Source organism: Micropterus salmoides, unplaced genomic scaffold, assembly GCF_014851395.1.
Source record: "Micropterus salmoides isolate LMB-PRFRI ecotype aquatic unplaced genomic scaffold, ASM1485139v1 Ms_hic_scaffold_15, whole genome shotgun sequence".
NCBI classification, from domain to species: domain Eukaryota; kingdom Metazoa; phylum Chordata; class Actinopteri; order Centrarchiformes; family Centrarchidae; genus Micropterus; species Micropterus salmoides.
In genome coordinates this window covers 7,567,488-7,590,576 of record NW_024040596.1, presented here as the reverse complement: position 1 = coordinate 7,590,576, position 23,089 = coordinate 7,567,488, and the positions used below count along the sequence as shown (strand labels likewise).

General features: G+C 39.2%; 1 protein-coding gene across 1 annotated transcript in view; it reads right to left on the bottom strand.

Annotated features, from left to right (window-relative positions):
* lrp1bb (low density lipoprotein receptor-related protein 1Bb) overlaps positions 1–23,089 on the bottom strand; it is a 264,366-nt gene that overhangs the window by 178,200 nt on the left and 63,077 nt on the right. The window contains exon 2 of the mRNA XM_038720173.1: positions 10,146–10,268. Within this exon, the coding sequence (XP_038576101.1) occupies positions 10,146–10,268 (123 nt within the window). The remainder of the gene's footprint in view (positions 1–10,145; positions 10,269–23,089) is intronic.

Genomic DNA, 23,089 nt, shown 5'->3' with positions numbered 1-23,089 from the left:
AACACCCTCACACACCAAAAGGATCACATGTATTTAACAAGCATGGAGAAGGGTGTGGGTTAAGCAGTCAGCCCACAGTTTGGCAGTATTGACTACTGATCAACAGTTAGATTAGTCCCTGTGACAGCACAGAGCAGGCGAGAGCCGGGACCATTAAACACTTTTCAAAAAAATGTAATTTTAAAAGATAATGTTCCAGAGAGAAACTATATTTTGTTGTGATAAACAACTCACGTGTGTTCTATCAATACTAAAGTGCAATATTTTTTTTTATTTTTTTTTTTTTTTTACAAATGTGTAACAACTTCGGTATGATTTGACTTAGAATGGAAGTTGCGCATTGTTTAACGAAACACATAAAAAGATGACGTAAAAATTACTTTCCACAGGGTTTACACACCATCCAAATCTGAACAAACCCTGGTTATTCCTGAAGGCACTCTACCAAAGGCTAGCAAGCCAGATCAAAAGACACAACATGTAACTAAAACAACTTTGTAGTTACTGTTCATTCCTTTTCTTTTAGCAGAGCCCAGTCATCATCCCCCATCTTAAGCTCCTAAACTAACAGGTCCCTTACCAGTCTCTCCACTGAGACAAGGAAGTGACGAAAATCCTACAAGTGACCCCAAAATCATGACATGTATAGATCAGCAGTTGTAACATGACGAGTGAATTTCATGTTTCAGTTTTTCCATCACTACAAAGTAACTACATTACTGCATGAGTTAGTCAGTAGCCTTTGATGTTTTGGCAGGGAAGTTTGTGTTAATGCCCTACAGTGTTTGCTTTTTAAAAAACCAAAGAAAATAACTGATGCCAACAACATTATTTTGTTAAGAAAGTGCATCTTCTCCTGAAGCAAAACTATTACCTGCTGGTTCACACAAATATTATTTACAGTTTTGTGATAGGAAATTCATTCCACATACTGCTCCCACAGCAAATTGCATGTCTTACACGCTGATTCTAGTCAGCATGTCTCATCAGATTCACATCAGGAATCTTTTTATTTGTTAAACTCTAAACTGCATGTTGCTCAACAACAGGTAGCAAACAGTAAAGCCAATAATATTGACATGAAATGCCAACATGTCGCATGAATGATTAAGGTCTAGCAACAAAGCTGTCATGTTTATGATTGCCTTTATGTATGTTTTTGTGTCAACCATCAAAAATATATTCTCACAAAACAGTTCTACTAAAAGCAGAATACTAATTAAATATAACAATGTCATTGCATAGCATGTTACCATTAATGTCTGACGTCTAATGTCTGTCAAACCTTATATTTTAGCCATACTCTCCTGCATTAACATTGATTTGCTCCTGTATGATTCTGCTTTCACTCAACCTCGACCACCTCAGAAATGCAAATTATTATTATTTGCTACATGTGATATGCACTGTGTGGTAAATGAGAGCCACATCATAGATGTAATATGCAGAGCCCCTCAGAAAGCTTATTTCCTTTGAGCCGTAGCTTACTGTTTGCTGTAAACTATGCAGAGTGTTCAATCAAATCTATTACAAAGAGAGGAAAGATGTCACCACCCTTCAGTGGAATGAACAGGGTGTTGGCATCTGCAACATCTGGGCTCTACTGTATAATAAAGAATCAATACATCAGTCAGCAGAGAGGAATAAGTAGCCTTGGGACTATGTAGTAATGTTGCACTTCAGGACCACCACACAAAAAAACAGCAAAAAGACCAATTTATCATTATTTGGAAAACAGCGACATAATTAGTCAATAGAGATACTTTTGTGACCAACCATTATGCAAATGTTCAAATCTAATTGTTCTGGGGCCAGCTTCAAATGAATAATACATACAGTATATTGTAGTCAGAGAGGCTAAAACCAATATTCACTGAGAAGAATGATCTCATTAGGAGTACATTATACAGTGTAGTATTTAATGCTGGCATTCTTCCACCATGTTGTCATGGTGAATTCATGACTACATGCAAGTTCACAATCCACACACTAAGCGGATGGCTCTTACGCATGTTCTGTATGAAAAATGTTTAAACAGGCACATATGGTAGCATATAGACAGCAACTTGATTTTACCATAGGACTATCAATCCAAAAGGTTTGTTGTGATGATTTAAGGTGCAGCTTTGTCTTACTATCATTACCAGCAATAATGGTTTATTTTAATAAGACCAATATTCAAACCGTAAAAGTAGCAGGGGGTAGCAGATCATGTTTTAAATACTATATTGAGTATAATCATCTTATAAAATTGTTATGGCAAACATGCTAGCATATAGTTGTATATTTACATATCCAGTCAACATGGAGCAACATTTCATTTCATTTGCAGTCCTGTGTCTGGCCACTTGATGAATGTAATTCAATAATCACTCTCCTTTTAGCTCTGTTTTGATCTCCTGAGGGAAATCTCTGGCTCTTTAGCTGCTAAATGCCCCACTATATTCCCAAGCCAGTCACTAAAAGAGTATTTACTGTAATAATTACAAATTAATTTCGATAGAAATCTGCAAGCTATCTTGGTTAGTTCAGGCAGGAGAAAGAGCACTTCAAAATGTGATCTGAAATGTGTAAGTGGATGACACTGTAAACTAACCATATGTCTTTCAAATAAAACGGTAGAGCTCTTCTATATCTTGGCCTTGGGTTCCTCCATTAAATCATGATAGTTTTAGTGAAAAGCCTTGACCTTTGCCTTTATTTATATTTCACACTATGTAATGAGTTTCAGGGCCCAAATCGGCATGCCTGTGTACAGTGTAAATCAATTGATCATAAGCGAGTAAATAAGTCTTTACTGGGGGGGTTGGGTGGGGGGTTGGAAGGCATCTTTAATGAGCACCATGGTTAGAGTATAATACACAGCGAGTGGGAGGACATGTATTTTTCTCTAAATATCCTCTGGCACTATCCCAGCTCCCTTGAAATAATCACTGGACTATGACCATGTTTATAGAGTGGCTATAAGAGAAGCATTAGCTCATTCCTTTCACTATCTATTACACTGGCCATTATTTATGATTCATAAATAAATAAAAGCCAATGTCACTGACTCATGCTTATTAAGAGTCAAGTCCTTGCTACTGTATAACAGTGAGATGAACGGCACTGATCATAGTGATGTTACTATTATTTCCATTGGTTGTCATAGTAAGTATGTGTCACTGTATTTGCTCTCAGTAAAAGCTCATACCGATGAGACGCCTTGTTCTCTGCTGGAACAGCAGGGAGATAATGCAGACTTCAGTACTTAAATTTCACACGGGGTCCATGACAGCAAACATGTGAAGTTTTAGAATGTTTTTTTATCTTTGGTTCTTCAGGAGACAAGCTGGGACTCTGTCCTTTCTAATACTACAAGAAGGCACAAAAGACAAAGCAGTAATGTGTTCCTCCCAGTGCATCACTTCTGACATGGATGAGACATGGTGCGGGTGCAAGATTAAGGATACAGAATTCATTCAATTCTCACACTAATGGTTCCACCTTAGACAAATGTAAGCATAAGGAAATGTGTTAAACTGCAGAAACAGAGACAAGGCAGCAAGCAGAGGACTGAATATGAGCAAATGATATGTTAAGGGCAAAGAGGATGACTTTTCTTTTATACAAGCATGAAGTATATGAAGTATATATTGCCTTGATGGGAATTAATGTTTCCAAGCCCACACACACACACACACACACACACACACACAAAATATTTGTTGTATCTCTTCCCCGCCTACTGAAACTACTGGTAAAACAGATGGCACAAGCTAGAGGAAGTGTATATCATTTCTGTTCCAAATGTAAAGGGGGGAGAGGGTGAAAAACAGTAAATTAAAAGTCTTATATCAAAGGCTTACTCCTCCTGCTGCAAAAAATCATTGCCTACAAACAAGATACATGTGTGGCAGGTTAAACACAATGATAGCAAAGGACAAAGTGGTGCATTTGATCTCAAATCAGAGGCAGGCGACAGATGCAGGGCTGAGGAAGCAAACATGACATCCAATTAACACTGCGGCACTAACACTTACATTCACATTACATTTTGTAGGGAGAGTGTGATGATAACATAACATGTGAGCTTTCTAATAACTTGGGTAGATCATCTTAACAGAAGACAGCCATGTGAAAGCAGAATGCTGCAAATTTAATGGCCTCACGTTCAAACACTTTCAGTGAATAATTCTCACAGTATGCCGAAGTGATGTTTGAATGTAAACATGCTGCATCTGTACCAACGGCATGTTTTTTGACAATTCAACAGAAGAGTTATATGACAGCAGGGGGGAGAGATGGAGAGGAAGGAATACAAACGTTACGTAAAGCAAAAGGCCCTGTCCTTCAGCTCAATAACAAGGTGCTACACTACATTACCCCCTAAACCTCCATCCTACTGGCGCCAATTCTCATGGGAACCAGACACATTTATTTCAATATGGGACTTGCCAGATAAAATATCCTGCAGGATGTTGATAGGCAGCCTGAAATACACTGACTATAGTTATTGCAGCTTCATCACAGACAGACAGATCAAATATTCTCTGCACTTCTAAGCATGGTTTCCAGAGGGGCTTTGTCAGCTACTTCCAAATGTTTAAATGGCAAAGTGAGTTAAAAATCTACAAAATGCACTTCAGAATCTGGATTAAGTTTATTGGTCGAGTATGCTTAGAGGGATCTAGCTGTGATTGTCAAAAGATCTCACTGTACCTACATGCAGAGCCAAAACAGCATACAAACAAACAAACTTAAAGTTGTATATACCAACCTTATCACCAGAAAAGAACATTGATACTTGAAATTCATGCTTTCTACAATAATGTGCATGACAACCACAATAGGTTATGGTTGGGGAAAGATCATTGTTATGTCAAATAAAGGTATGGTAAACATTAGGTAACTAAAAGACTCAAACAACTAACTATGTACACATTCAGCAAACATGGCGAAATAATAGTATTAAAGTCACATATCCACTTCATTCTTAGCCTTGTTATATGACTCTTTAGCTTGTTGATTGCTACACTTTATACCACCACATTTTGAATAAGATGTAGCTGTAAAGACACGAGACATATAGCACAAGTGTCAAGACAAAACAGTTTAAGCAGATGTATTGTAACACATACAGCAGAAAAACATAAACGTTATGTATGAAGAGAACATTTAAAAGGAAAATGCCTTCATCAGTTGTATATATCTACCCATGCAATCACTCTCAAGTAGACATACTCCATAAAGACGTCACCTAGATGATTATTATTCGCGTTGCATGAGATGCACAAGAAGTGAATTGAAATATACTCTGTAGCATAACCATGGGATAAACCCTGTGTTGGATCAACATGCGGCTTGCTTTCAAGCTCTCTGTAGGATACTGATGAGCTCAGTATAGAGAATCTGACGAATTTAGAGGAAGGCATGGGGAGATATGCCCTCCCCTGTCGGTGAAGGGGAATGGGTGGAAGAACCCCAGAGAGAGCTGTCTTTTAACGGTTCTCCTCTGCTGTGCCTCGAGGACACTGAGATCAACATCGGTGTTGACTGGGTCGAGCCAAGCTTACGGCCATGAAACACAGCTTCTGTGACCATGTTTTTGAAGTCAGCTGCTGACCCCTTTCATTGTCTTTTCCACTGGGAGTGACAATTCAATCAGAGGATTCACTGGTCTCCACGTCCACCAGATTCACAAAGCTCCTCATGGCAGCACTACTGAGATGAGCCAAAAGTCCATGAAATCCTTTCCTGAAGGATTCATGAAGGATTTAAGTTCTAAGAGTGTTTGCAAGCGTGTAGCATCAATGCAGGGAGAGAGCTGCATGCTGACAGACATTAGAACCAACAGTTTTTATAAAATTACACTAGAACAGATATTTACAGAAAGCAAAATATGGCTGTCACACTTTATCTCAAATGCACAGCAAACAGCAGATCTGTATGTCCCAAGACAGCCTTGACATTTAGACGTCCTTGTATGTCTGATGCCCAAACTAAGAATGTGACTATCTTAGTCTTTCCACTTTAACTGTCACCACACAAGATGCCGTTTGGCCCCATAACACAGCAAAGGTCTGACTCTGTATTTAACTCTGTACTCAAACAGAAATTGTTTGCTTGAACTGCACACAATTGGAGAAATGCCATTTTGCTGGGTTTTCTTAAGCCATTCCTGAAGGTAGGCTGTTTTCCCCGGCTCCCTGAATAACTGTCGTCAGCTGTCCAGTCCCCTGAGACCTGCGGCTGAGCGGATAAACCGGTGCCTCCTTCTGGTCTCTAGGTATTGCAATCCAAGGCCACCTTCCCTTCCCTCCTCCCCACAGGCCCTGAAGATGTAGTGATTACATCTCCCTGACCAAGCCAAAGCAGGGACGAGAGAAGCCATCAGAGGCCAACGATTTATATTTCTAGACGACAGGAATGTAAGGCATTACTGTGCCTTTTTCTTAAGATAATAAATTCCTCTGTAAAATCAACAAACTTGACTATGGCTTTCCACCATACATTTCTTGTGTTTATATTAATCTGCAATGGCTTTTCAAATTGCATATCATCCTATATAAAGGATAATGTTTTCCAGCCCTGGCAATCATTTAAGAAGGCAGAATACATTCCAATCTCATCTTCTGTTTGCAGGGCAAAGCTGATCTAATTCCCCTTTCTATCAATACATAATCCATGATAATGAGCTGCGCCGAATTCCTCAGATGAATATGCAAGGTCTTCTTTCTCCGGGCATTGTAAATAAAATGGAGCCAACATTAATCAAAGTCATAATTAATTGCCTTCTGGAGATTATACGACTTGGCCCACAGCAACCGTGCAGAGGTTATATTATATCTATTATATTTAAAACATGTTTCACAAAGGAAGAGTGAGAAATCATAGGTGACAGAGAAGCCAATCAGAGAGGAGATCAGAAATATGTTGCCAATTCCCCAGTGTACCCAATTTTACATATAATAAAACTATATATGACATTAATAGGATGTTAAAATAACTTTCTTTAAACTTATCTTAAATGTTTACGCACCAGGCACTTTTCATAGCTCCCCTTGTTTTTCAGGTTGAAATACTAATCTACAACAATTTTATTTGCTATAATCTATATATTCTTTTTTGGCTAATGTTTTGCTCATTCTACAATCAGCCACCAACACTTGATTTTATATTTCCTACAACCGGGTAGTGCCTTTCATTAGACTTGCCCTGCCTCCTAAATGCCCACGTCCTTCAAAGTCTTTACCCCCAGTCTCTAACAGACAGACACATTTTCACTTACTTTTTGTTACTTTTTTCAAACTTTGGAAAGCTCTCTCCAGAAAAACAGATGACCTTATACTGTACTGAACAGTTTTCACAGGCTGAGTGGAACCCCACATGACAAATAATCTGCAGTCCATGTGTAAAATTGGTAGAGTGCTCCTTAAAAAAGAACACATGCTTATAGACTCCAAGACAGTCTGGCACACATGATGCGAAGCATGTGGAATAACCAGAGGAAATAAAACTAGGCATTCAGTAGGATAAGCATAGTAAAGGTGGATTTATTATATATGCACTCATTAGCAAAACCTACAGCAAATCACTTTATCAACAAAGCAGCCAAGGGAAAAGACGCAACAGTACTAGGCGCAATATCTATATGGTATTTGTGTTTGCAGTCTTGTGGCAAAGACTATCTATCCTTCTATTTCTTTTCTATACCTCCCATTTGGGGTCACAGGTTTGTGTTCCTTTATCTCAGCATGCACTGAGGCAGGGAAAATCCCTCAACAATCCACCACACTCTTGCATTCATACATTACAGAGCATGCAAGCAGCTGTAAACACATTAACAGCTGTTGACTGTAATTATATAATTTTGACAAAAGCAGCAAGGCATCAGTCTTTTTCTGCAACAAGCGATGCCTACCACAAGTCACAAGAAGCCTACACAATAATTTGCCCTCTTGCACACTAGGGCATTAATAATTATGGTCAATTTATGCACAGATGCCTCTGCCAAAGCTATAAAGTCCTAATTATAACAATAACTCAGACTGATGAGGAACCTCAAGTGAATGTTAAAAACATGGTTTTGTTTACTTTTTTTGGCTGTGATAGACTGTGTGACAACAACAGTCTCATCATGATTTACAAAGGGCTAATTCAGCTCATAATAACGTGAAATTACCACTCTGTTTATCCGTCAAAGGAAATCTATGCCCCAGAAGTGTGTAAATAATAATACCCATGAGAATGCATGCCACAAGCTATTTTGACGTGAGGGACAAATGAAGATTTACATGACTGTGGTCGGATACTTCACAACATAGTGTAGCACATCCATTTGTTCACCGAATAATACAGCATACCCAATTTTCACCCGGACTTGCTTGTGCTTTATTATGAAATAATTTGTTGTTTTTTGTGCTGTCCTGTCTCTGGAATTAAGTAGTAATGAAACAGTGTTGTTGGATAAAAAACACTTTATTGGGGACTTTTTGTTTTAGAGTTTTTAATATTTAGAGATGTTGACTCTCGCTTATCCCAGAATATAAAAAACAATTAGATTTAATTTATGTATTGCTGCAACAACCTAATTTCATGTCTGTCATGCAAATGGTTATTCATGTGGTTGGTAAATCTTAAATATATTCAGTAAGCAATTAGTATTTTTTGCCCATGATCACAGATATCATATCAAGTATGGGGTAAGAAGGTACATTTATCTATAGGTTGTAGGCGATTGGCCTGTCAGTTTCAGATGCTCAACTATAAAATAAATTTCCAATTGCTGGATCAAATGTTGACATTTATACAAGTATGAGCCCAGCAGTCAGCCTGGCGTTATTGCATAGACATGGCGTCCATCTGGCAATGACAGTTAATTCTTCATCACAGTTTGAGATTTAGTTCAATATACTGGGCAGGAGTCACAACCCATTTTGCTGCACTGAAAAATGTATTGTGCGCCATTGTTGGCAATAAGAGAATAAGCACCTCAATCATCAAGCACACACTTAATCATGTAAACATGGATAAAACAGAACTAAGTGCCAAATTGCAATTCATGCTACTGTGTTCTTTAAAGCAATGCGAATTGCAATGAGGTGCTATTAGCACAAAGTTTGGGTAAAAACACAACATTAGTGACTTCCTGACCTTGTAGAAGATCGTCAGATTTGTCTTTGGATCTTTAGGTTAACTCTATACTCTATGAATGTTGAAAATAAGTGAGTGCTCTGTCACTTACTAGACACAATGCATGACTATTTACGGACATAATGCATAATATATTACATTATAGACACAGTGTTACACACCAGACAAAAACAGTACAGCAAAAGACTGGGTTTACATGTCCATGAGTCAAATGGTTTTCTATTACTGTCACTGACATACTATTTAATAAAAGATTCCTGTATCCGCTACCATTATACATTGGGTGAGAGTGAGCTACACCCCAGACCAGTCCCCATTTTATCAGAGGATGAACACATATACACACGGGCAACAATTCACACTCATTTAGAGCTGCCATTTCACATATAGCCTGCATGTCTTTTGACAAGGAGGAGGAAACTTAGCACCTGGAGGAAACTAACAAAGGCACAGAAGTCCTGACAGCGTAAAACAATATTTAGTTTAAAATCTTAATACTAAACACTTATTCCTGTAGGATTTAATTATGGTAGTTTGTAGAGAACAGCAGCTGTGGTCAACCTTAGTGTACTTTATGTCAGTTACAGTGTACTACCATGCTGACCAAATAGGAAAATACAACTAATAAAATGTCCATTGAAAGCTTTTAAACAGGTCCTGCAGCACAATCCTCAACATCCTGTTGTTCACCAGGATGTGAAGTATGTTTCCAACACTTTCATCAAAGTATACTGCTTCATTTGTAGCCTGCTTCCAACAGCTACAAACAAGATGTGAACTTCATGTCTTCAAAATGACCACAGCTGGTCTCTGTGACAGGTGAAACTGCAGACTTCTAACACCTTGCAAGTAGTGTTTGATATTAAAAAGGATGCCTTTGTGCTGGAACATCACACACAACACGTGTCCTTATACCATAAAGGTGACACTCACTGACAAATGAAGCGCTGTGGCAGAATTCCATATGACAGTTGTGCATTAGTGACTAATGGATGAAATGAGTGACTTACAAGTTTTGTCAGTTTCGTCAGAGTCGTCCGGGCAGTCGGGCTCCCCATCACAGAGCCAGGTCTCAGGGATGCAGGTTTCCTGATCGTGACAGTGAAACTCCCCTACGTCACACAAGATGGCTTCTGAATGGCATGAAGGAGGGGTGGAGAAAGAGACAGAAGAGATGCAGCATGAGGTGATAATAATGAACAGGTGGATCAAATGTTTCAGCAGAAAATGTGTGCTGGATGTAAACTTGAATATGAGTGTGAGTGGAGTGGCTTCACTTTTTTTAGAACTATGTGCCGTAAATGGATCTGGTGATGAGGTGTGCTTAAGCAAAATTATCATTATTATATCATCAAAGGTAGCATGACGCTGAACAAAGCAGAGATAAAGCCATGGTTTTTCAAAAGGCTGCAGATCTATACTATATGTACATTTTCAAAGGCTGACAATCAATAGAGTATATCTTTTCCAAACCACAATTATTTGTCAGAACAAGAGGCCATATTCTTTTCCAGAAGAGGCTAACCAGGCATTGTGATTTTGACAGCAACTCTCTTCCAACAAAGACGTGATGTCCTTCGCGCCTCGGCAAACTATTACAAAGCATTTTGGCAAGCTGTTCTTATCTTTTTGACTCTTGTGCTGCTTTCATTTGATAGTGGGACTGGGGGAGTTCAATGAAAGCCCAGTCAACTAAAAAGTCATCCTAGCCTTTCAATATAGCAAGCATCTGTCAAAGTGTTGACATGCTTCCTGTCGGTAGCTGTCAGAGTCTCAGCTCTATCATTCTGCTGAATGACACAAGCTTTCGCTAAAGATTTGACACCACGATGTGACCTGCTGCTACATCTCCTCAGTGGCGAGTAAAAACGGTAATTTGTTTCTAAGCTTAACCCGCAGACAATCAGAGACACCCACCCCCCATCTCTTTTTCCCAGTGTGTTCCTAACCCATTAGTTGTGGGAGTGGAGCAAGTGGGAGATCAGGTCTGCAGCGTTTGAACAGTGAGAGTGATAATTCAACGCACCGCTGCCCCCTGCCCCGGCACCCTCCAGCAAATTCACTACCAGGGGACGAATCTGTAAAGGTCAAACATCTCATCCATTCTACCTCTCCAATTCCCACTGATGCAATATATCTGAAATCTTACAATTTAAATCAAGGTCTCTTTTGAAATATTCAAAGCCTTTTTTCAGGTGTTAAAGAGGGACATTCTTGAAACTGCACACCAAAGCCATCAAACCTTTAAAGAAAAAACATTAAAATGCATGTCATGTGTGGGGAAAAGGGTATCTCAAGGTAGCCTATTGCATGAGGGATAGGTTCATCATCATCATTATTTTGCCTCTAAACAGTGGACTAGCACCAACATAGAAAATCTATCATGCCAAATATTTCTCAAAGCAATGTTGTTGATCATGCAGTCAAATGTGTTTCTTTTCCATCGCCAAGCGACAGAATATTGCGATCTTCTGCAAAACATGTTTCAACCTAGATGCATATTATCACTTCAAAAGATATTAGTACAGCACCGGCCTTTAATAATATAATTGACTGTGCATGATTTGACAGTTTAGTGATAAAATACAATAAAGGTCACACAATATTGTGACGTTAAGTACTACCCTGGATGTTGGTAGAGGCATGCTCAGTTTGCTGAAGTCTGTAAAAGGATATCTCCTATGCCTTTAAAGCTGAATTCATAGCCATTGAAAAGCAGAGGGTTGGTGACAGAAGACCCATTTCCACAGCTAGCAATGGAAGCCATGAAAGAAACTGCCCTTGGACCTCGGAGCAGCCCGGTTACCTATTGATGTTCTACCTCCTTTCATGGCACTTCACCTTGAACGCTAAGGGGCCGAATATGAGTCAACCAAATAACCTCTTATGTCAATTCATCTTTCCCTTCTGCTTTTCCAAACAGCCTCTCCTTGACACAGGCTGCACTGTCCCTGCAGCTATCAGAGGACAATAGTGGGACAAACACACAACTGAGGGAAAGTAACTGCTCTGTTGTTCTTTTCTCTTCTTTATACCAAAATAAGATACATAACGGTGACATATTACACAACAATAAGTATTTTGCAGATACTTCTATACAAACATCAGCTGAGTGGTGATGACAAGAATAACAAATACAAAAAAGGCAGCAGCCGCCTTCAGTTAGAGGGGAGAAAAAAACCCAAACTGGTTCCATTACCATAACAGTGGGAAGCACACAGTGGCACTCAGCCGGGCACATTATCATGAGCTTCATTCCTGACACCCAACAGCCAGCACTGGCACAACATTGAGGCTCATTAAAGCCATTGAGCCTTTGAAATGTGCCAGATTTTCAGAAGAACAAAGAGTTATTTGAAGGCAGGCCGACAGGGAAGACGGAACCTGGTGAAGGAAGACCAGCCAGCACTCCTTGCAGCATATATTTTGATCAAGTTTGTTTTGCTTGAGATGCGGTATGCGTTCTAGAGTGTTGACCCAATTACTAAACATGTCTGGTATACTGCAACATGAGCATTTAGACAGCGAAACAAATCTCTTCATCCTGAATCTTGCAATATAGCATCCACTTAACCTAGTTGCTCAGTCCTATTAAACTCTAAATTACATGAGAGCTTAGGTCTTCATTTAAGTTTCTAAACAATATTATATTCCAGTGAGGTAAGCTACTAAGGCATTATAGTCCCCTGAACTGCATCAGACACACAGTGCACACAATATGGTACAATGGATAAGGCATAAGCCACAGGCCTATTCAAACAAAGCATGTGTTATAATAGCAGCAGTGCAGTATACAGCTCCAAGTGGTGAACGTCAGCCTTGTTGTACAGCTAAAAAAAAGCAGATCTGAGAATATCAGTCAGGTAGGTCTATCTTGCAGTTGCAGGTTGAGAAGGAGTTGCTTTTTGAATCACTAGTATGCAATAGGCTATCAGGGCAACCCAGATACAATGAGGTGTGATGACAGGAAATGTTTATGCTATTTGAGACAAAAATGGAAATGCTTTGGTTTTGGAGTCAGAATTAAAGAGTAAGTTCTTCCCTCTAGAGCTGTCATTTTGCACCAACCCACATAGCAAAATTCAGTTCTCCGTTCACATTTAACTTTGCAAGAGTTAGATGAAAAGATTGATAATACACTAACTATTAGGGCTGTCCCTGAATAGTTGAAGATTCGATGCTTCGATGGGCGGAGCCTGATTCGACTGTCAGTCTCACAGTCGAAGCTTCACAGCGAAACGAGGATCACGCCATTTTGGCGATATGGGGGTGCTCAACATCTGATTTTACATAGAACTACCAGTTTTCTCCCAATAAGTTAATACCCAGCTTATTACAATATACATTTCAACGTTTAATTCAGTAAATAATCATGGAAAAATCCTTATACTTTAAATAAATGTTTTTACAGTGGGTAAATAAATCCAAAATTATAACCCTAACCCTGGGTCGTCAGTGCGCATGTGTAAGCGTAGCGTGTATATGTGTAGTGGCAGAAGAGGAACACTTGCTGAAGAGATGGAGCTCCATCTTCACTGGTGTTGTGCCGAGCTGTCCGCACCTTGCGGGATTTTGGATAATTTATCCCCGTTGATGAACCACACAAAGAATAGTTTACCGTTTTTAAAAAGCCGGCTACTTGAAATAGACCCGCAAGCAACCGCAGCTAAATCTGGCACAAGACAGGTGAATGGCAGGCAAGAAAGAGAGAGAGTGTCAAAAGCGTCAGTTTAGCTGGAAATTTACAGTGAAAGTTGAATGAATAGAGACTGCAGATCTGCAGCTCAAGATTAAAGCGGAGCTACCGTGTGTAACCCCCCACCCCTCGGCTCGCAGTCGCATTGCACAAAAACACATGATTCGACTATCAGTCGACTACAGGCAGGACTTGACAATTCTGATTCGACTACGTAAATCCTTAGTCGAGGACAGCCCTAATAACTATACAGTAAATAAGCTACAACCAGTAGCTGGTGAGTTTAAAAGTCTGGAAGCTGGGGAAAGTAGCTAGCCAGGCTCTGTCTAAAGGTAACAAAATGTGTGTCTTCTGCTGTTCGCTGTCTAAAGTGATATTTCAAATACTCCTGTATGTGCTGAATTGGTCTTGGGCATATTTTCCCCTAATGGTTTGTTGTTTGTGGGTTTTCTATTAGCTCATTCATACTATTAAACGGATCACTACAGAATATTAAATCTTGGTTTATGGTTGTTCATGTCATAATCCACAACTTAAGTCCTGCTAATTTGGTTAGCTTTACGAGAGGAGTGGAGGCCTGGCTTGTAAAAAAAAGCATGCGTTTCTGTACATGGTCTAGGTATATTTTAGTGATATAATTTAGAGTATTCAGTGATACTATAAGTATGCCATATGTATATCTGAGGGAAAACATTGAGTCGCATCTCAGATGAAAAGGGTGGTGCATTCAAGGGAATTTATACCATGCTTGTTGCATTAGGTACGTTAGGTACATTCAGTTTAGAATAGTTCATTTGAATTGAGATACTTTTAGTATCTCGCTAATAGTTCATCTGAGGTGTACTATCTGAGGTATTTCTCAGATGAGCATTGTTTTGCTAGCATTCAAAGGGAATTGCAACATGCTTGCTGCCTGTCATATGCCATTTAAATAAATTTTGAATATTTTCCTTGAATCCGGATAGTGTCCTGCTGCGTGTTTTTCTGAGATATGAGGCAACATGCTGTTGCTTCACACAGATTATGCAGATTCCGCCAAATCTATCTCTGTAACCATTTGCTGTAAATGGGCAATTCCTTGACGCAAGTGTCTGACAGATTTGTTATTTTTGGACAAAGCCAGGCAAGCAGTTTCCCCCTGTTCCCAGTGCTAAGCTAAGCTAACCAACTGCTGGCTGAAGCTTAATATTTACTGTACATACTGTACATGAGAGTTATTTTAATATTATCATCTAACTCTCGGGAAGACAGCAAATAAGTGTATTTCCCAAAATGTTTAAATATTTCTATAAAGACATTGTTTTTTCACTGAATATATCCCCAGTGAACCACAATGCAGTGCAAAAAAGACACATTTTGTTTTGAGTAAGCAGCACATGATTTCTCATTTTTACATTATCTAGCACTACTGCTATGCTTACCACCTACGGTATGTGTGAAACGAAAAGTCACATGAAAAGTGTGTGGTCCAAAAAAAGTAAATCAAAACACTTCATGACAAATAACTCCTCGAAAGCATTGAGGTCAGACTGATCATATATAACAGTGTGAGTAGGCTATATGAGGGTGGAATATTTTGCTCAAAGATACATGGATTGTGTAACATAAATCAAACATACAGGTTAAAATACATCACATATAAATATTTCACAAGTTATTGAGGCCAAGTATACTGGGACACAAAAATTCTAATTCACTTGGAGAGTTTCTATTTGCACAGTACACACACACACACACACACTAGAAACCCACTTCCATCCACATACATGCGCTTAGATTAGTGATTTTAAAACCTTCTCACACTGTCAGAGCAGACTTCGAGTCCTGGCCAGCTGCAGGTCATATGCATTATGGATGAGCATAGGGCTATGAGCCAAACTAAGCAGGTTATTACGTATAACAACAGTATAATGCAGTCTCTACCGTTAATCTTCATATCTTTAATCTGCCAAAAGATACAATGTAGTGTGATGCATCTCAATGATGTCTCACACCTGCATATGAATCTTTCTTACAAGCATATCTCTAGAAGTGACGTGTGCCATGTGGTATTTAGACTTAAATGCCATCCACGTCAAGTCTGATCAGAATATGAAGACCAGAGAGAGTACCGTGACTCTGCTCACTGATGAACGATTTCAGAATGTCACAGCACTTCTGGACGCATGCCCACAGTTATGTGTGTGTCAGTTCTGCAGCAGCGCCAACATCTCTTCCTCCAAGATGTTACAATAAAATTTTAAAAAAGGAATTCTTCATGGAAATCATTAGGCCAACTCAAGATTGCAAGCTAAGTTAGAAAAAAGAAGGGAGAAAATAATGATGTACTAAGAGAGAGAGAATTAATTGTGTTTACAGAATCTGCGGTATAACTGACTGGGAAATGCCAGCTCGTACCCGGGGCCATCCCCCATGGCAACGCTGAACAACTCTGCATTCTAGGCATGAAATGGGTAAGAAATCAATGCTGTAAGACTTTGGGGCCTTCATTAGATGCGGCCTGACCTTCACCACAGAGATATGTCACTTTTACTTTCTCTACAACAGCAGGGTCGTGTCAACAAATTATTAAACGGCAGCACCATATGAAACATTTCAGAAGACATTGGTAGAATGGCCTCCTGCTCCTTCGCATAAATCCCTACACCAGTAAACAATGAAAGATTCATTAGACTGATCTTAAGCTGTGTACTGTTTACTGTCCCTTTATTCCACATGCAAGGATAGTCTTTTAGTGTATTGTTGAACCAAGCTCGTCCAAACCTGATCTGATCAAAGTGTCAGGTTAATGTGAAGCTCTTAATTGGATGGAGTGTATTAGAACAAGTCTGCAGCAGAAACATGCAGGACAAGTAGGTCTTGAGGACTGGGCTAACAAAGCAGTGGTATTGAGCGTAGCCTTAGAGCTTAAAGGATAATTTTAGTTATTTTCACCCTGGCTCTTATTTTCTTAGCATTTGCCAATATGATGGTCTTAAATGGTAATACTTCACTTGCGCAGCTCCAACTCAAGTGCAGCTGCAAAACAACAACCACATGAATGGGCAATTCCAAAGTGTGATCAAAGCACATCTCGTCAACGCAGAAACATTCACACTGCAGTTAGACATGTTCAAGTAGCAGCATTTCCATTACTTTCCTTTTGATAATTCTTTCGCATTGCTCAAAACAACCTTGTTTACCCTGCTGCATGCTATTTACCCTGTTCTTCTGAAGAACAGCATGTAACTATCTGTGAGTAACAGCATTTACATTTGCTTGTTGGTACATTATGCCTACATTGAAACTCACGTGCATCTATATACACTCTTGAACAAAATCTTAAGACCGGGGGAAACATTGCAAGTACTCGCATTTCACGCTGGTGGATCATAACAGGGTTGTAAGTACTGCTTCAAAATGCCAAAAGAAGAAACAGGAGCAAGAGACAAAAAATAGAGAGTAGGCAATTTTTTGAAAACTGCATTTAAACTCAAACAGGCTGTTCATCAGCTGATCAAAAGTTTAAGACCACAGCCCAAAAATAAACCTACAACAGAACTAAAAGTGTCAAAAAAGGACTCAGTAGTGAGTAGCCCCACCGTTCTTGTTGATCACTTCAAACACTCATTTCGGCATGCTTGATGCGACTGTTCCCAGGAGGCTGCTGGGAACGTTGCTCCATGTGGTGAAGATGGCTTCACGAAGGGCATCCACGGTCTGGAACTGACGTCCGTTTTTCTAAACTTCCCTTGCCATCCATCCCCAAATGTTCTCAATGGGATTTAGATCAGGAGAACACGCAGGATGGTCCAAAAGAGCAACGTTATTCTCCTGGCAAAGTGTTGTCCTGTTGAAAGACCCAGTAATTACCGCACAGACGGGGGCCCTCAGTCAAGAGGGATGCCCGCTGCAACATGTCCACATAGCCAGTCGCCATTTGACGCCCCTGGACAACCTGAAGCTCCATTTTCCCATTGAAGGAAAAAGCACCCCAAATCATGATGGAACCTCCTCCACTGTGCCGCGTAGAAAACATCTCCGGTGGGATCTCCTTGTCATGCCAGTAACGTTGGAAGCCATCAGGACCGTCCAGGTTAAATCTTTTCTTGTCAGAGAGTAAAACTTTCTTCCACCTTTCAATGTCCCATGTTTGGTGCTCCCTTGCAAATTCCAAACGGGCAAGTTTGTGGCGTGGGAGGAGACGTGGCCTTTGAAGACGTTTTTTGTTCTTGAAGCCCTTCTCTCGCAGATGACGTCTTATTGTTATTGGGCTACAGTCAGCATCAGTAAGTGCCTTAATTTGGGTCGAGGATCGACCGGTGTCTTCACGGACAACCCGTCAGATCCTGCGGCTCAGTGCAGGTGAAATTTTTTTGGGTCTACCACTTAACTTTTTTGTCCCATAACTCTCAGGATCTTTTAAGAAATGTAAAATGACTCTTACTGCGTCCAACCTTGGAAGATGGCGCATTGCGATAGGCCTTGCTTGTGCAGCTCGACAATTCTGCCACATTCAAAGAGAGAAAGCCTTTTTGCCTTTGCCATCAGGAGATCATGACAGTATGACTGCCTGAAGATCAATGACACGAAAGCCATATTTTTGTGCAGATTTTACCTTTTTATGTCTATGGTCTTAAACTTTTGATCAGCTGATGAACAGCCTGTTTGAGTTTAAATGCAGTTTTCAAAAATTGCCTACTCTCTATTTTTTGTCTCTTGCTCCTGTTTCTTCTTTTGGCATTTTGAAGCAGTACTTACAACCCGGTTATGATCCACCAGTGCGAAATGCGAGTACTTGCAATGTTTCCCCCGGTCTTCAAGAGTGTATTTTCAAGCATTGACAAACCATTGAAGTGAATGCAGTTCACTGTGTGACTGATTTTTAGTGTCTGACTCCACTTGTGTTATGACTTGTGTTGACACACACCGCAATTTTGATGTCAGTTGAGATATCAGAGCCTAAAAATGAAAAGATTTATTCAACACAGACACCATGCTTGACATTGCTTCTGCTTCAGGTATACTCCACATAGAAGTAAGAAAGTTGCTACATCAGTTTCATCTGATTTTGCCAGGTGTGGCAGACAAATTATTAATTATTAATTTAACTCCAGGTGATAATACTTACAAAATGGGAGTTTTAACTCACTGTGTGGGCAGCATTCATGTTAATTGTTTTTAAACTTGCTTCTTGGGGCCTCAGTGTTCACATAACACAACAACTGAATTTGGACAATTTGTGCAAATAAGATGCATCATATTTGAGGCTGATAAGACCACTGAAGTGAAATGTAATGTACACTCCTGTAAGAAAACAGTCAACACCTTTAAAGGACTGTGAGCTGCTCACTGGTTTGAATGGAGCCTATGTAAGTGAATTTCATTTGCATGAGAATGTGTCATTATCCTGCCAATAATAGAAAAGTACATCCCCCAGCTCTTCTTTTGCCTGGCCCCTTTCCATGCTCCATCCAAGGTCACATAATCACCATGTTCCTTCAAAGACCTCTATCTTAACCAGCAGCAGTCTGAGGGATTTATGCCCCACTCCATGTCATGATTACCAATCAGGTAGAGTAATAGCTGCTTAAGCAGACAGGGTTTTTGTCATCACTGAGGGGTGAAGTGCCAGTCAAGGTTTCCACTGAGTTTGTCCAATGCAGGCTGATGCTCTGCGGGACATGTCAGTGCCTTGGGTGTAGCCTCCAGATTAAACTGCATTATCGTAGTGGAGTGAAAGGCCTTATGGTGAGACATCACATCCTCCCTGGCCCCCACTGTACAACTGCAGACACCAAGTGAGCCATGCATTACCCAACAACTCGCCATAAAACTCAAAATGGATTGGCCTCATTAATACTGTACAAATAAGTTTAAATCGAAATTCGCACAGACAGAAAGTTCAGTACCTTACCTAGTTCTACTATGGTATTACAAAAGCTAACAGAAGAAACTATTTCTTATTAAATTAAACTATCTGAACAAAGATCATTTAAATTTGATGAAGTAAAAAAAAAAAAAAAACACTGTCGCACCTAAGGGAATGCATTTTAATGGTTTCTATCATTTCAAAGTCTAAAAGGGAAATGAGATAAGGAATGGCCACATTTTCCAAATCCACCACATAAGTATACTCTTCCACTTAAGACTACTGGTAAAGAAAAAAAAGCAAATTAAAACAGCAGCACAAAACAAAAGAAATTAGCTTTATGTTCTTCCCTAATCACCCACTGGAATTGATCTTAATCAAGTATAAATACTAAATTCATCATGCTGCAGGCCTACTCGATTACATCTTCATGAAGCTCTTTACAAGAAGTAATCAAGGAGCTAAAACATAAGAGATAAATGGCTGATTGAAACTGACAGAAGGATTTTCTTTGAGACTGATTTGCCATCCGGTAAATTTTGCAAATAAGGAAACAGGAAAGAAACCTTTGGCCTTTCTGATTTTTAAATGCAAAACTGAATAATAATATTAACACTATTCACTGTATGATGATATTTTTTCACAATATTCAATATATTTTAGCTGTCTATGAATATAAAACATAAGAAAAAGTATTCATTGGAGATTAACTACACAAAATGCAATGTTTAATAAAAGGCAAGAAACAGCAAGCGGCACTTTGGTTTAACTGTCTACATGGTGTAATAAACCACTTCGCATTGCTAATGTGACATTTCTGTCTCATTGCCTGCCACCGGACCATAGAAGCATGTGATCAAGATGGACTTGCCCTTTATTTAAGCTTTTCCGCTTTACTCCTCAGTGAATTCTGCAAAGTTGCACAGCTGGGAGTCAGCTCACACAGATCTGATTAGCTGTGTTCCATTAGAAATCAGGAAACATGTCTCTTCCAATGTGCCTCACAACACAACCCAGCCTTATTAGCCATGATAGCAGTATGACTGTTTAAACTGTGAGATGAACCGAGACCTGAAGAAAATGCAGTAGAGAGCCAAATTCCAAAATTAGCAAAAGAACAGACTGTCCTTACCAGAAAAAACAGCCAGCTTATTACGACCCATACTTGCGTTGTTAGGCCATGACCCCTAGTAGCCATATGAGAGTAGCAATGGAGGAAGTCAGCTGACATAATTTAAAGAGCAAAGAGGTGGTTAGGGTAGATGGATGGGTCGAATAAATTCAGGACATTTCCCCAGGAGAGAAAGATTTGAGTCCTGTGTTTTAAGTTACACAACGTTACGTAGATCTTGATGCTAACTCATGACTCATGACTTGCGTTACCTACGTGACGTCACATACTTCTTTTAACCCAAACCACAATCTGGTACTTTCACAGTTAAGTCATATATGTCGTTTTGGGGAACGGTTACATATGTACTTTTGGGACAATTGACAATTTACTACTTTGAAATTATATATTACTTTGAATACTTTGTCGTTTAGTTATGAGGTATGATAATACAGCTGCTACACTGCTATACCTAGTGCACCATTATCACCAGGAATTAATTTGAAAAATTACATCCAGCTCTCTTTAGTTCTAACCGGTGACAAAACAGCTTACCTGACAAAGTATTTGAGAAAACATTTGCTGTGGATTACAGTATGTGAATTTAGACCGTTTGTATAACATTCACAAAGCAAATACAGTGACTGCATTGCAAATAGCAAATCTATTTTAGATTTCATGCAATTATTAAGTATCTTATTCTAATATAACCCAAAAGTTATATAACAAATATATAATAAGTCATATATAATAATCTAGCTGCAGTGTTCACACTGTAGAGCCAAGAAGTAAAATATCCCATGATATTACCATGTTCTGATTTAAAAAATTTCTAATACTCCCACACATACATGTAATAAAATGTAGTTCAGGGAGTATTAATACCTGAGGGTGTGATGTAGTTCTCCACACCAGAAATTACTTATTAGACATCTGGAAATCTCAGCTGCCAGTGAGGTTACAGAGGTGTGACTGGTATCGATCAGCATCATGTCAGTGTGTGCTCACTGATGTATGTGGTTATTTTACACAACAATGTCCATGTAGTGAAATATTAGCTGTGCCTCTGATTAATTATTTCGGGAGACTGTGGGAACACATTAGCCAAGAGAACTTTTGCTTTTGTTTTGTTATCATCCAAAAGCGTGCACCACAACAACACCAACAGCATAAAAGCTAAAAGCACTATTCTATGCATATATTAAACATGCTAAGATGTATTTGTTGTAGAAAAGTGAATTTTTTGTAGCTCTGGTAAAGGTGTAAGCGTAGGCTGTAGTTTGTATTGTCTGATTTAATTTCAATTAAGACATGTAAATCCTGTCTTAGTTCTATTGGTCATGATATTTTTGGACTCACCAAAGTAATTGCTAGGATCTCAGTTGGCACCATTATAAATAGGTCCAATGGGGTAACAAGCATGATCCCTCATGCCAAACTGTTTACACATCCATGGCAGCTCTGGTCCAACTTGGTTTTCATACTGCTAGTTTATATTTAAATAAAGTGGTGCAAAACTAGCGACTTGTTTACAACCTGTATAATTGTCTGACCGCTTGTTTTAGCAATGTTTAGATTAGATCTCAGTAATAACTTTGATGAGTACAACGTTATCATAACTTCTAGGACTGATGGCCATCGACAATAAAACCCAAGTTGTAATAAACTGTAGTTTTCCTTTAACAGTGACAAAACAGGTGTGGACAAAACTGTGAAGAATTATAATTTTTTCCATAAAGACGCACTTACAGTCTGTCTTTATAAATAAATATTTAAAGATCCACACCACTAAACGGATGCTTCTATAAAACAAAAATTTGTGTCATATCTTTTCAAGTTGGAAGTCTCTTTTCTTTGTACTTATTGCTCTTACACGCTAAATGTTGATGATTACAGTTCATGCCCCACAAGTTAGAAATTGAAATAGTAGTGTAATTTTGCAGACCAATACATATCAATTATGTATTAACATGCCAATGTGTATATGTATGTGGCAGTACTGTGCGCCGCAGGCCCCAAAGCTAATGAAAGTAAGGAAATGATAAGCAACACATATTACTTGTTAAACAAAGCTGAGAACAGATTGCTTTCCACGTCTCGGCCTGAAGCAAAGACTAATCTGGCTCCATTAATACTTCCGAAAAGAGAAAATATCTAAATTCCTCTCCAGAGCTGTGGGACAGGAAGAACAGCCTTTTCGCCCTGCAGATATATAATGTGATTTGTATTATAGGCTTATATTACAGCCCTTGTAAAATCCTGAATGAACCAAGAATGTAAAAGCAAATCCAGGCAT